Below are 15,720 nucleotides of genomic sequence, written 5' to 3' on the forward strand. Positions count from 1 at the left end.
CGAAAGATGCTGGGAGAAACATTAGAGACAAGCAGCTCTAGAAGCTCTTTTAAATGATAGTAGAGCTATTTCTACAGCCGCCGATACATACCTGATACCGAACCAAAGACCAGAACCTAAACAGCTGTTACCACACTGAAAACTGACATGGACACTGAGCTTCCTACAGAACTACTTATCGGATCACACAGTCCAACCAGAAGTACGTGTCATTCATTGTTTCATTTATGAAGCTGAAGGTGGCAGCAGTGAACATCAGCTTCTTCTTCCAACTCTTTCCTCTTCCTCCATTTACTCCTACTGATTTCTACATTCCCATCAATTTCAGTACGCTCTGGTTCAAATAGAAAGGGCTTAACAACATTATGCATTGCTGTTTTGGCTTGCATAACAGAACCAAGCATAGATCATTTACCCAGAATGCATTGCAGCATAAACAACATGCGGCATTGATGTGACCATGTTTTATTAAAATAGATAATAACCCAACAGTCTGCAGTATTATTACTGTATTGTTTTTGCATCTAAAATAAATGTTTCTCAAATAAAATCCTTGGTTAAAAGTAATTGTGGATCCCTTTAAATTGTTTTAATTAATCACAAGGTAGTCCACAAGAGAATCCATGCATTAACATACATATACCGCTGACATTTAGAATATACATTATGCAGAGAGAGCTCCTTGTTACTAAAGAAGTCCTAAAGAAGATTACTGTGCAAGTGGCTTCCATGTACCGCCAGAACCGCATCCCGCAGTCTCGCTGACATCCACCAACACGTGCACGGCAGCTCGCGCGCCCGGGCTCCACAGCAGCTGCAACAACGGCAGCAGCGTTGTCCCGCACAACACGAGCAAACGGCGTCCAGCACGGGACAGACCCCGCACCCTCTCACTGCAGCATGGCAACAGAGGTAAGGGATTTCCTGCTGCTTCTGTTAGTATTCCCTCAAAGACTCCATTGCTACCCATTCTTATTTTTATCCCGGCAAGTGCAGGTGGGGGGATGCGTTGCTGCAAACTGAATCAGATGCATGTGTGTCCCGAATGTGCTGAACACCTGATTGAATATTCGACTGATTCTGGAACACAGGAGAGGGTCGTTTATTTATTTAGTTGTTCTTGTTCTTTTATTTATATTCCCTCGTTAATATCTGCTAACATTTTGGAATTTGCTCGCATTTTACGTTTCTTTCTTTCCTTTTTTTTTACTACAACTCAGATGCAAATATTTATTGAGTAGCTATTTATGGAGACTGTTGATTCAGAATGTGATTGCACTGTTTATGAAAATGACTAATATGATGATATTCAGCATCAGGGACATACAAATCCTCGTCTTACCTTCATCTACATCATGGTTTTACTCATCTTTACAAGACTTAATAAATAATTTTAGCTAAAGTGTATCCTTTTGACACAGTTCAGAGACTAGCAAAACAGATTTCTACCCTGAACACTTTTTGGATTAATCTTCTTTCATTGTAGTTTTGTATGACTTGCAAATCTAATTCAAGATGAACAACAATGTCCTTGTTCATGCTGTGACTAATAGTACAACTAGTTGCCTCATTCAGGAGTTGCGGATTTATTTTTAGATCCAGTAATGTCTGGTAGCTCTTGGGCCAGCAGCACATCTTCCTCCCCTCTCTGTGCCCTTGGTGCTGAAGACATTGCTGGCTGAGTTATCATGGTGATGATCTCACAAGAGGATGCAGCTATTACTTTGTATGGTAGGAAGAGCACACTCATCCAGGCACTGATGTGCCTGTGGGTTAATTTATGCAAGCATGTCCGGTACATGTGGGTATGGGAGATGTATGTATACCAGAATCGACCCAATTTATTGATCAGTGAAAATAGTAAATTAAGCACACTAAAAATAAAGCTAAAGTTGAGAAGAAACCAAGGAACTGTTTTTTTCTTAGGTTTTAGCTATTTTATTGTCTGGTGTTCTGTTGCAAATCCCATAATTTTCTTAGAAACACATGTGCGTGCACGCAAACACATTTTTTAGTCCATGATCTTTCCTTAATCCAGAATATAAATAATTTGATTTGACTGATGCAGTTTAAAACCATAAATACCAAACTCTGAGATGAGCACCGCTTCCTGTGCATGTTTACAATCCTTCCATTATGTTTGTTGCATGAAAAGTCAACAATCATTGGATAAGGTTATTGAATATCAGTGGGCTCACTCTGTGTCTACATATGTATCGCCTAATATTATTACATCCAGATCCTGATCCCAGTCGGTAGCTTCGCTTTGTCTTGGGACCTGGACTGTTTGGGAATAAGAGTAGACTGGCAGAAAGAGCCCGGCTAAAACAATATTCCACCTTTTCCAAAATAAACAAAAAGAGATTTCTTCCTCTGGCTTTGGTCTCACAGTTGTTAATCTATCATTTCAATCTTTTTCAGAAGTTCATAGACCCTGGGGTGAACAGGAGGCCACTTACACTTACAGAGTTAAGAAAGTCTGATAAAAGAGCACTCGTTGTGAAAAAAATGCTGTGAGAGATAAAAATGAAATGTCTAATGTTGGATGCATTTACTCTGCATACCCTTATTGTTTGAGTATGTGTGTTGTGTGCCTACTGGCACCACTCACCCATATTGCAGCTGTGTGCTCATTGAATCAAAATGACTAAACTAGGGAACATGTGATGTTAGTGAGAACTACACAAAGCTAGAATGCAAGAATAAGGAGGAGATGTCATTAGAGTGGAAAAAAGCGACAAAGAAAATGTTACCTCTTCATTTTGATCAGTTCTCTGCCAGAGGCTAAATCTTTTCTTTTTGCATGTGTCATTTTTTTTAAGCTTCCCCAAGAGTTTTTTCTGATGACAGTTTTGTCATTTTGTAAAATGCAGTTTTAGTGGCCTTCCCTGCACTTCTACAAAATGTCAACACATTTTACGTGAATTCATTTTTTATTTTTATTTGACGTTAATTATGTAACTTTCTTACGTAATGCCAAAGGAAAGGAAATGATTCTAATTTCTGTGGCAAATGGGAAGACATTTGTAGAAAGTTTTAGGAGTTGCACAATTGAATGCATGGCATGAAGGCCACTTATGTTGAAGTGGACTTCTTTCACAATTCCCTTAAGTGAATTGACTGGTGGGTCACTTTGTCACTTCAACCTCCATGCAAAAAGACCCTCAGGCTGGGCAACGGTGCCCCAGGTTTTTTAAGCTCCTCATTCTTTTTCACTCCAGCATTCTTCTGTTAGCCACAATTGTTTCCCCCGTGACTCTGGCCATCTACTTGCCTTTGTTAGTTTAGTTCCCTTTGGTTTGATTTCTTTATTAAAAAACACTTGCATGTGTACAAAACTATCTCTACACCTGGGTTTTTTGAAAACCTAATGATGAAATTTTATTTCTTGAGGTATTTCTTGTGGTAGCGTTCTTCTGTTCCCAGTCTCTACTCATGTTTTTGAAAATTTAAACCCTATAAGAAGCATATTTATTTGAACAACTGAAATGAAAATGGAAAACACACAAAAAATATATAGCTTTTAGTCAGAGGCAACTTTGTTTGTAAAATAGCTTTTGATAATTTTTTGTTATGCAATATCTTCATTTTCAGAGAAATTGAAACAGGTTTTTATTAGCTGTATGTCATAATTGTCAAAATAAAGAGCAATCAAAAATAAATATGTGATGTTATTTGTGTAGTGAATTTATGAATTTCACATTTTTAATTGACTTGCTGAAATAAGTAAATTTTTAGTGGTATTCCAATTCGTTTGGCTGTGCCAGTGCCTTTAAAATGTCTAAATCAGGGATCTTGAAACCCAGGTCTTGAATAATCAGGTCACTTGGACTCTAGAGAACATGACCGCATACTGAGGAGGTAATTTCTTCATTTACTTCAGGTATGTTGGACCAGGGGCACATCTAAAACTGTCAGGACACTGACCTTTGGGGTGTGGCTTTCAGGACCCCTGATCTAAATATTAAATTCCTACTTTTGGGCATTTTTGGAAAGACTTTATACTCCCTATTACGTTTTTTTTCCTCGTTAGTGTTTAGTAACTATTAAATCAGTTCTAGCCATCCTTTGATGTTTTGGTGATTTATATTTTAACAGTACATTATTTCCCATTCTGGCACTGCAAAACAAAGAACCTATGTAAACATAATGAGGTTGACGTTGGGCCAGCTGATGCTGATTTGAATAAACAAAGCTGTGACGTGTCTTCATGATTACATCTATTAATAGAATGACTGATGTATCATCATGGCCCAAAGATAGACACTATGTTAGAGTGGCAGAGAAAGCAAAGAAACAGATATTAAAAGCTCTGGGTGTGAGATGATTGTGGCTGCTAGTGGATGAAAATAGAAGCTTAGACTCTATTCCTGGTTGAGATTGATGTTGGCCTTTTCTGTAAAGAGATGAAAGACTGGCTCTGTGCTGTATCTGCTTACATGGTCTCACTACCTTCCAATAATAACAGACTGCTGTGGCCACCAAAGCTCTGCAAAAGGAGCATGGATTAAAAGTTGGCTAGTTAATTCCGGCAAATGCACAAATGTTTTGCATTCCTGGAGAATATTATATATATAACCTGAAGGACAACCTCATATGGGTTGCTGTATCTTTTTAATACTTTCTTTTTGATTCTCTCTGTCTCCTTCCTTTTTCCCCAACTCTACTTGCATACTTTTTCTGTATTACTAATTGCCAACCTCTTGGGAGAAGTAATTTAAATCAGCATGAGACAAGTTTACTGTGCCTGTTTTGATGTAAAACATAGCAGTTACTAGCAAAGTGCTGCAAAGAGCAGTATATCTGGGTGCTGTAATTGAAACTGCGTCTGTCGTAGCTCAAGGAATAGTCAGTGTGCCATTGCAAGCCTACACTGCTGTTAAAACATGAGATTCTCACATTTGGGCCATTACCATTAGTTAATTAAAAGCTGCCAAGATGATTTCACATCACTTTATTGGCATTTATAATAAAAATCTCTGTAGAATTGACTTGCCAGAAAATACAGATGAACGACCAAAATAGAAAAAAGTGAATTTTTATTTTTCAAATTATATATATATATATATATATCCTTTTTTGTGTTTTTGGGTTGTTCCTGACCATTTTAACCAAATTCCTTTCATCTGAGAGTGACAGTTTGGGTCGCAGTGTGTAATCTTGGACTCTATTGGTTGTTCCAGCTGGATGATAATACTAAACACATCAAAAGCAGTTAAACACAAGCACATTAAGATTCCTGAATGGCCTCCTCAATGTCTTTAACACTATGGAATTTGTTGACTATGCATAAAACCAAGAAACAAAGTTTTTTTTAAATGAAGTATAGCAATTATGCTAAGTAGAATGGTCTCATGTCCCTCTAGAATATGCCTGGTGACTGAAAAGAATGCAGTCAGGATTCAAGCTGCCACCACTAACATTCCCACAAATATTAGTTGGAGTGTATTTGAGTCTGCATGTCTTAAGTTTTACCCATTGATGAGTTGGAAACAATTCAAAATAAACTCAAATATGTTTACTCAGTTTTTGTTTTTAAGAATCACTTAGATTGTATGTGTTTCTTTAATCACCCCATGCTGGAAAAAGAACAGCTAAGAATGTATCAGTAAAAACCCCTAAACTATTATGACATTCTTGTCTATGATGAGCTATTTAACTAGAACTGTTTGCGAATTCGTTTGGACTTATCCCTTTCCTCCCCCACTGCTGTGTGTCTTCTAAGTTTCATAACCTCCAGGAGATGCAGCACACTGCATCGCTGGTAACAAAGGTGTTCATACAACGAGACTACAGCGAAGGAACTGTGTGCCGATTCCAGACCAAGTTCCCCACAGAGCTCGACAACAGGGTGAGAACTACAACATAGCATTGTGAAACAACTGCAACATGTTGCAGCTTAAAATTAAGTCCTTTTAGTGTAATAAGCAAATATGCCTATTGAACTAATCTGCTTTTCTGCCCAGGCTTTTTCACTTCAGATTATACAAGCTTTAAGAGTGTGATAATTCTTATCAAAAAAATTACATTTTGGCTTGAGTAAAATGCAGCAGGCATGTTTAACATGTTTCTCAATAGGTGCACAGCTTGTTTATGCTGTTGTGGGAGAGCTAAATATACTTGTGTTCCCAGTCTGCCATATCTATACCACTCATTACTTTCTATCCTTGTTTGTGTTTATTAGATAGAGAGAGCTCTGCTTGAGCAGACAGTAAAGACCCTGAACTCTTATTATGTGGAGGCTGAGAAAGTTGGCGGTCAGTCATACCTGGAAGGATGCCTGGCTTGTGCTACAGCATACATCGTCTTCCTCTGCATGGAAACACGCTATGAGAAGGTAAGAAGTCTAAAATGTCCTCACCTGATGACTTGAAAAGACAAAAGATTTAAACTTCTTTCTTATCTGTAAAGTGTGTATTATTAACAATCTTAAAATCTTAAAACCTACATGCACGGCAAGAGACTGAAATCAATCATTTTGTTAAAATGCAATGTTTTCAGAAATGGTGCCAGACCTGACATTTATTAAGTATTGGACACCAACAGAGGCCCTGTGTCTCTACCCTGGTAGCTTGAAGCGGTTGTGAAAAATGGGAAGAGGCTTTCAACAACACTACGTTAATGATGTAGATGTTTAAAAAAAATTGAGAATTGTGGTAGAGTAATATAAACATATCTAAGTTCTGACCCACTGTCATCTAATTGTTAAGGTGATAGTAATCAACAGTCTGTTGTACCATGCTTAATTTTAAAAGGTTAAAACTAAAACTTTCAGAATCAGCACGTAATTGTATTTGTTTAGTATTAAACTCATAAGTCATATGAAAATGCTGGTTGGTTTAGCAGTTTAGAAGTTAATGTTTAAAAACAGACAGAAAGGCATTTGGTTTGGTTTTGGCAGCTTCCTAAAACCCAGTAGTTTTTAAATCTCACTCCAGTGGGAAACAGGCAGAATCCAGGAGATAAAATCAGCTCTTTAAAGCCTTCCACTACTTCTTACATCCTGTTCTGAAGGCCACACATGAGTGGCACCGGGTAAAGCACGGCACGCCATCTGTAAGACAGTTTTACTTAGCACAGGCAAAACGTCCGTCTTCAGAAAGGACAGGTGGCTCAACTTGCTCATGACTGTATTGCTGCTTGTTAGTCGCTGAGATGGAACAAGAGCACACACGCATGCATACTGCAATCGCACACACAAGCACAGTGAGCTTGATTAATCCTCTTTGTCGTTTTCTGTGAACTTGCCAATGCTTCAGATGAGATTGGAGTGGCGTGAAGTTCCAGCATGTCTTTCTGTTCTGATCTCTGTCCCACACAACATTCATCTCCCTCATCTTGTTGCATTTTGTAAACATTGCTTTATCAAAGCAATGTTTGATAAAGCAATGGTACTAGGAAATTGACCAAGGCCCACAAAGCAGGTTTATTGCTACGTTGAAGCCATGCAGAAATGGCCTGGTCTGACTCACCTTTCATCTTCCTGTCAGGTGGAACCGCTCCATTGAGAGGCTCAGATGTTATCGGCTCCACATGAGAGTTGTTTATTTACCTGTTTAAACTTTATGAATACCTCTATGACTGACGACGATAAAATATACCCACCCAGGTTGAAGCTGAGTGTGCATATTCACGTGTGCCACACAACCGTGGTTTTCCAATCTTCTTAGCGGACTTTCAGAAGGCACTGATTGTTCCCTACGTGTCGGAACAAGCATCAAAAACTCCCTCACACAGACTCTTCATTGTACAGTACATCTCCTATTTCTTTTCTTCTTTGCTGACAAGAACATGGCTCAAAATGCAGCAGTAGATTTACCACGATACAAGTTCAGAATTTGTACGAAAAACACAAAGAAGTTTCTACATGCAACTTAAAAGAGGAGGACTACTTCTGTATAGTGTGTGTACAGTCTTCCCAGAGCAGCTGACACAATCATGCCAGCATAGCAGTGACACAGTTAGAATAAGGATACTTGAATGTCAAAAGTAAAGAGGGTTGAGTTTTTCCCAGGGTTTACTAGATGTATGATTGGCTTTTTCCCTTGAACACATTTAAACAGTTTTTGTCATTATTTATTTATTTGCAGACTACTACCTTTTAAGATATTCAGTGCAGTTGATTTTATGACGTAAATATTTTATGCCATTGTTTTTTCCAGTTTATAATATGATCTTGTTTAGTTTCCACTATTTAGTTAGATCCATAATGTGTTTGAGTGTGTGTGTGAACGGGTGAGTGACTGCAGCTATACAAGTACAAAGTCATTTACCATTCACCATTTAAACTTCTCTCATTTTAAGGTTTAAAGTAATCTTTATTTTACTAACATGTTTCTTCTAACTGGAAGTAAAATCAACATTTTGGATCAGCACAGCTAGAATCCTGATTTCAATCTCGATGAGATTTTGTAGAGTGGACAAAAGATTAGGGCGATGACAACCAGAGAGAAAGCAACCTGCCACGGCTTTGAGCTCATGCCAGAAAAGTAGCTGATTTTTAAGTATGATGTCTCCAACACAATCAAAAGGTGGAAAAATATTTTCAGATTGTATGGCAGGATAAAATGCAGTGCACCCGTGCACAAAGTGGATTACTTGTCAGTAGCACTAAAAGTCATTTCCCATTGATTGTGCATGACAAGATGACATAATTGTGTTTTCTATGTAGTGTTTGTGTTTGTCTTTTAAATCCGAACTCAACAATGACCCATGTTCCCCATATCAAAAGACAGCACTGATCACATTTTCAAGTCAAGTGGAGTCCCAGATCTGCTTATTAAAGCCTGTAAACAGCTGAATGTTTAGAAAAGTGGTATTCTAAAAAAGATTTGCTGACTTTATTATTCTTATAGCAGTGATCCTAATAAACGCAAGGCTGAGCTGAATGACGTGCATCTGAGTGACATAATTAGACTGTATTTTAGAGTTGCATGGCATGTCTGCATTGCTGGGACCCACACAGGCATGTCTGATGTACTTCTGAGGAGCTGTTCTAATCAAGCCTTTAGTTTATATCTGTTAATTTAGCATGACTGTTCAATTCTTTGGAGCAACCTATCAGCAACAAACATAGACTACAAAGGTTATCCGCAACTGTTTTTTTGTGTACAGACATGCTAGTTTAAATTTGTATGTCGAGGCATAGCCTGAAGTGCACAGTTTCCTCCCCACTGCTTTATGGTTATTGCACAGTTGCTGCAAAACTAATGGGTGGGTTCATTGCCAATACAATGTAAATAAACTAGCCACTTTACTTTTTAGAAAGTTTGCCCTGATGGTTAGCCAAGGCATAACATTTGGCCTGAGAGAGTCATCTGTTCCATTTGGAGTCATGGCTTCAAGATGGAAATTTTCAGAAAGAGAAAGGAGCTCCTCAGTTTTAGCAATTCAATTTACAGTCATGCTTAGCATGAGTGGTTAGGAATATGCTAAAAAAATACTGATATACTTAAACTATAATAGGATTATTTTAAGTTTGTGTTATAATTCTCTGGAATAAAAGACTCAAGGATATGCATTTGCTACAAGATGAACACATTTCTTCCATTTTCATATTTTCCTCTTGAGACAAAACATAGCAGGAGATTAAATGGCTAAATCCAATCTCATGGTTGATCTCTCGACTATTCATGGCCATTACATATTACATAAAGTACCCTCTAAAAAGTAATCTGCAGGTATTAGCCCCCAGTTAGTGCAGCTGTTAGATGATCTTCTGTAAAACTGTGCGTTTAGCTTTTGCATCCAAAAAACTTTGGATGTTTCTAATGAAATCTGGATTAAAACCAGATGTATGTCAGTCCTCCTCTAACATCTCTTCAACCACCTTTTATTTCAGGTCTTGAAGAAGATATCAGGCTACATCCAGGAGCAGAATGAGAAGATCTACGCTCCGAGAGGTCTGCTGCTCACAGATCCCATAGAGAGAGGAATGAGGGTTGTATCCTTCATTCAGCTGCTGCTATACTTTCTGAGAACAATAAACAAAAGTGTATAATGGTCTAGATCATAGATTGGCAATTGGAGAGACTGGCTGTTACCAAAACAGTTGCTAGAGATGGATGCCTGGACATAAGAAAAGCATAATTTGTACATTTTGAATAAATCTTTAATTCTAGTTCTCCATGGTACCTGTTCGACATCTCCTTGTTTCCAGGAATAAATCTAACACATGGCAGCTTTGAAGAGGTTTGCTAAAAGGAAATTCTGAAAGCAGAAACTAACTAAAAGCCAAGAGCTAACAAAATGAGCAAGCAGACGTCATGGAAAGTCTTATTTTTACAAATGAGCCAAGCACTTTTACTGTTCTATAGTGACAGTTTTCTAAATGTCTTTGTGCGGTTCATGGCACTGCTGGGTTTTTAATTGTCTTCCTGACTGACCCCAGAACAGGCAACAGGAGAAAGAAAAATGTGTCCAACAGACCATCACACTAGCTTGCCGTAGAATGACTTTCTAAAACATGAGACTAAGAGTCAAAGAGCAAAGTTTTACCAATGTAGCTGGTGCTGTCCTAAAACTACAAATAAATGCTGAAGACCATTTTACAGTAAGTGAATCCCGTAACGTTTAATTTACCCATCAGTTCTTCTACTTATTCATAAGGAAATCCCAGGCCTCCCATGCCACAGTAACATACTGTGCTTATTCTTAGGGATCCAGACATCTTCACAGAGCAGAAAGGAAATATAGACCTTACAGTGGGAAGCATCATGCTTTCATTTGGATCACATGCCTGAACAACCTCAACTGCCTCTTTTCCTTGCAGAGCAGCATTGGCTTTACTTTAATCTTTCCTTGGATGGCTGAACTACAAACCCGGTTTATGCTGTTCACTGACTGTAGGCAACACGCATTTCCAGCTGGATCGGTGATCAGTTTACACTACCCGATTGTATCCAGATCAGCCTAAAAAAATTCAAACATGTTTGTTCAACTGCGATCTAGGTCGGTTTGTTCCCCTCACACATTTGCAGACTCCAGTCTTCACCTCCTCTCACAATGGCAGATTTTTGTGTCAACTTTCCCTGATGATTAACCTCAGCAAGATGCAGGCTGATTCAGACTTTCCTCAACTGGGAATCAGGGGTAACAGTGGTAAAAAAAAAAAAAATAAATAAAATAAAACATGCAGTGTGTCCCCAACGTAAGACTGATAAACAGTTGCAGAAAGTTGATAATTGACATCATCCTCATTAATTGCCACATTCTCCCCCCCATGTGATTTTGTCTAGCAGGGTTCTCTCTCTGTTCGGTAAAGTAGGAACCTCACAGGTAAAGCACCACTGCTATTGTGCAGAAAGCTTTGACATGGCAATATCCATAGCTGTTATTGGGGATTGCAGAATGATATTGCTTTAGGACATCCCTTTTCGTGCTCCTCTCTTGTGTGTTCTTCTTTATCTGTGTGATCCTTGACGCTCATTGTGTCCCCAGCTGGAGATCAGCGTGTTTGAGGACCGGGGCTCAAGCGGCTCTAGTCCCAGCAGCAGCATGTCATCGTGCAGCACTGCTCGGTGACTGGAGGAGCAGCACCAGGCTTACGGGTACCACCACAGAGGCAGCGGGACACTCACCAACATCCGCATGTTGAAACATGAGAGCACCAGGTTCTAAAGACGAGCAGAAAAACGAAAAATCCAAGGAGGTGATCCACAAGATTTACACACTCTTCCTGTTGAGACCTTCCACTAACCACCATTGGAGAAGGATCTGGCTTGTATAAAAGCTGTGGCTACTTAAAATAATCAACCTAAGTCCAACAAAACCCACATATCAGCTTGTGACAAAATGCAAAATCCATTGTCTAAGAAGATAAAACTTTTACTTTTGAAAAGAAGTGAATCATTTTTGTTCCATTTTGTCATGTATGTTTTATGTCCTAACTTTGTCTGCAGGCTGACATGAGTTTAGACCTGTCATCAGTCCATGACTAGTATCATTTCACAGTCATTATTATTCTGTGCTCATTTATAGTCAGGGTATTCAAAAGTCTTTCCAGCAGCACCAGCATCTAAAATGAGGATAACTTACTAAGCCCCAGAAGACACTGTGTTCTTGCATTTGTTTCAGGTAGTTTAGGTCAAGTCGCTTTGAATGGTGGCAAATTGGGCTTACCAAAGCCCAAGGCTTTGTTCAGAGGTATTTGGCATAAATGTCAAACTAAGAACAGTCTGATTTATTTATCTTTCTTATTCATCAGAGTGGATTAGGTGATCTGCATCACAGCTGCAGGCCATATATGCAGACATATTCACATACCATGCCCAAGCATTAGATATACAGTATATACAGTGAAGGGGACATGTGTGCACATGTAGTATATACAATGAGACACATACGTGTGCAGCATGTGCTCATGCTTCTCTGCCCACACTGGGATTATTCTAGAGTTTGGATATGAAAAAGCCAGGAAATATGGTTTCAGCTCTCTGGGAACATATTCAGAGGTTTGGACATTTTTTTTTCTTTCTCTCTGGATAATAGTTTTGATGTCTGGCAGTGTTTATGATTTTGAATTCACTTGCAGTCTAGTGTGAGATGAAAGCTTGCAGATCTTAACACTGTCAAAAACCCTTTTCCCTAAACATACTTACTGGCTTCCTAATAAAGCTGAAAGAGAGTGGGCTGTTATCAGTGAAGCTGGAGACTCTGCAGTCATTAAGCCGAGAAATGTGTTTCTGTTTGAGGGCTGGAGCTCGCTGGAGAATCGGCCCACACAGAGTTAAAGAACTAAACCTTATGTGTGGCCTGTGTTCACGGCTGTTATGTAGATGCAGATTGTGTTAATAATTCAAACAACAAAAAGGCAATATATAAAAAGTCATGGAATGCACTACATCCAACTGGCACACTCAGAGAAGAAGAATTGTGAAAAAAGAAAGTTCTGTCCATTGTAGGGTTTTAAAGTTTAGATAAAATGGATTTGCTTTTTACAATGTTCTAAGATAGTTGGCTTATGGTTTAAAAATTGCACAATCTTTCTGCTGTGGCTTTCATACAGTTTAAAGACCTTAGAATGAACTAAAAATGCTGGAGCAACAAGAGTTTTCCCCAGCTGTTTGCAGCATAGAGTAATGCTGTGATTCCGAGTCTCTCAACAATTAAGTCTGGTATATATGTTATTAAAAACAGAATAATGGAAACATTTAATATTTTGCTCAATAAGGACGATATTTATTTGTGAACCAATTTTAATTTAGCAGTATAATTTGAAATGATTGCTTAACTGTATGCATCAAAGACAAATAAGGCCAAATAAATAACACAGTTGTTCTTCTGAAAATGTAAAATTTTTCAAGGAGCAATATTACGTTTGTGTTTTTTTTAAAGCTAAATAGATGATGCTTTACATTTTTTTTTTAATTAGTTTGTGTAAGACCAAGGTTATCATATCCTTGAAATTTCATAACGGTCAGTGTTTTAAAATAATGTAATTCTACTTTCTAGTGTACAAAATTGCAATACAAGGATAACTTTTGTAATTCTCCCTGTAATTTTAAAGGATACATTTTGTTTTCAAATTAGCAGATTTCTACTGTGAAAAGTCAGTGTTTTCTTTAGAAAGACCTCCTTTGGACAGTGTAGGTAAATTCTGAACTTTCATTGACTTAATAAAACTTAAAATTTAGCTGCAACACAATTTTAAGGACCCCGTTACCTTAAACTCCCTCTCCTATGGAAAACCATCAATCATAATTCTATAGCATCATTAAGTGTGACCATAATGTTGCAAATATGTTCATATTGACAGAGTATCAACATAATATTCATTTTGTTTGTCTATGTTTATCATGTTGTGGTTTTTTTAGTGTTACTTCAGCAGCTGATGCTGTTATCTTTTGCTACTGAATGTTCAACGGTAAACTGACCACTGCAGATCTGTGTTTTAAGTGTTTTAATTTATTTCTGTGAATAGTTTGACATCTTTTAACCCTTGGATAACTGATCTGAACCAGTGAGACATTTATACCACAAGAGTTTAGATGTGCTTGGATTTAGCCTCCGGTGCTTTGTTTTTTGATGCCTTCATGTTTCATATTGGTGGAATGGATGTCCAACCTGGTGCTGATGGACCGACCAATTTAAAAGTGACTTAACACTGCCTAAAGCACATAAAGGAGCTTATTGGACAATGTATATTGAAATGAGTATAAATAGTCTGTGCAGGTATGACTTTGTAGCTTTGATTGTATACATTTGTGAATAGAAGATATTGGATATGTGATACAATAATCCCATTTCACTAGATGTTAGTAATTTGTTTCATATGGTCATTAAGAAAAGGAGCAGTCAAATGCAGACAAAGATGTTGGATTGTGTCATCTGTTAGTCATTATTGATTTGTCTATAAATCTGTTGAGAGTTTTGATACTGTAGCTAACAAAGTTGACAGTAAAAACAAGTTGATGACAATGATTCTCAGGGAAAACTTTTAACAGGCCAAATTTAAAAGGTCTAAAACAAGTGTAGCAACATGGTGATGGCCATGTTACTCAGCTGGTTGCACAAGCTACAATGGAGTCTCTGACTTCAACTCCTCGGCCTATGATTAAGCTTTGCATAGGCCTAGTATTGAGCAATTCATTTTATTTAGATGTTTAGAAACAGGGATTCATCTTAAAGTAGCATGTCAGTGGTTCCTGAGGATTAGAGTTGGAGAATCGTGAGTCTAACAAAAAACAATCTATCAGGTTTTTATTTTTTTTTTTTATATTAATCTACTGATGTATGAAAATCTTCCAGAAAAGGTACTGTTTCCAAGTGGTCTGAAAGTCTTTTTTCTTTTACATATTTAATAGTATCCCTGTCCAAAATATAGAGATTAAGAAGTGAGAAAGTTACATGTGTATAATCAGTCTTAAATTTACAAACCAGACAACCAATCATAAAATGTGATTTCTAAAATAAATGTGATTAGGATTAACTTAAAATGTAAAAAAGATCAACATTTTCAAAGAAATCCTTATTCTTAAGGATTGCTTACTATTCTGCAAGTGCTAAACAATGATGGGTAGCTCATTTAATAATGTAACCTATTGGTACTTTATTTATCTTGTACTGCATTTATGAGTTACACACCTTCATTAGGTTGCACACAATCAGTAATAAGAACATATCAAAAGCTTGATGTTCTATAAGAAAATAAATATTGGGCAGTAACTATGATATGTTCCTGAAAATATCTAACATGATGTGTGCAATATTGGTGCTGAGTTGTTTTGCCTCTGGGGAGACTCATTGTTCTGCACTGATGTTTTATGCTGCATGGTGTGTAAACATGGTAGCAAAGGACAAGACAAATAAAATCCCTCTTAAAAAAGTATTGCAACATGCTGCCAAAAGTTATATATTAATGTTGTTTGTGTGTTAATATTTGATTACTAATAAGTTCATTAAAATAATGTTATGTAAATTTTATAAAAGTTGATTAGACATCCTATCCAGAGATAGGATGTAACTGTCTATAAAGTGTTTGATGAAGCCAGTGAAAACAGGATGGATAGTTGTCAGTATTAAAATAAAATTCATTTTGCTTAGAAGATTGATACAATTTCTGACTCTTGTTAGTTTTATAAACTGATATTTCAGATGTTTCTGAGAAAATCGTGGAAGGAAACCCCCACAAAGAGTGGAAGTTATCTCACCAAAGGCCTGTTGTTAATGTGTTCAATAAAAGAAAAAAAAATCTATTTTCAATCCATGTATCTTAGTTGC

The 15,720-nt window shown here is 37.5% G+C and overlaps 1 protein-coding gene across 1 annotated transcript; it reads left to right on the top strand.

Annotated features, from left to right (window-relative positions):
- Positions 1-694: 694 nt before the first annotated feature.
- Positions 695-15,553, top strand: golga7bb (golgin A7 family, member Bb). The gene is made up of 5 exons (XM_028007894.1): positions 695-912; positions 5,726-5,851; positions 6,185-6,337; positions 9,842-9,943; positions 11,440-15,553. The coding sequence occupies exons 1-5, from the start codon at positions 901-903 to the stop codon at positions 11,521-11,523; spliced, it is 477 nt and encodes a 158-aa protein (XP_027863695.1). The 5' UTR covers positions 695-900; the 3' UTR covers positions 11,524-15,553.
- Positions 15,554-15,720: the final 167 nt, after the last annotated feature.

This window comes from Xiphophorus couchianus, chromosome 22 (genome assembly GCF_001444195.1).
Source record: "Xiphophorus couchianus chromosome 22, X_couchianus-1.0, whole genome shotgun sequence".
Classification (NCBI taxonomy): domain Eukaryota; kingdom Metazoa; phylum Chordata; class Actinopteri; order Cyprinodontiformes; family Poeciliidae; genus Xiphophorus; species Xiphophorus couchianus.

Coding starts and splice junctions, on each gene's coding strand:
- golga7bb (XM_028007894.1), top strand. Junction 6,338..9,841: donor TGGAAACACGCTATGAGAAG/GTAAGAAGTCTA, acceptor CTTTTATTTCAG/GTCTTGAAGAAGATATCAGG. Junction 9,944..11,439: donor TAGAGAGAGGAATGAGGGTT/GTATCCTTCATT, acceptor TTGTGTCCCCAG/CTGGAGATCAGCGTGTTTGA.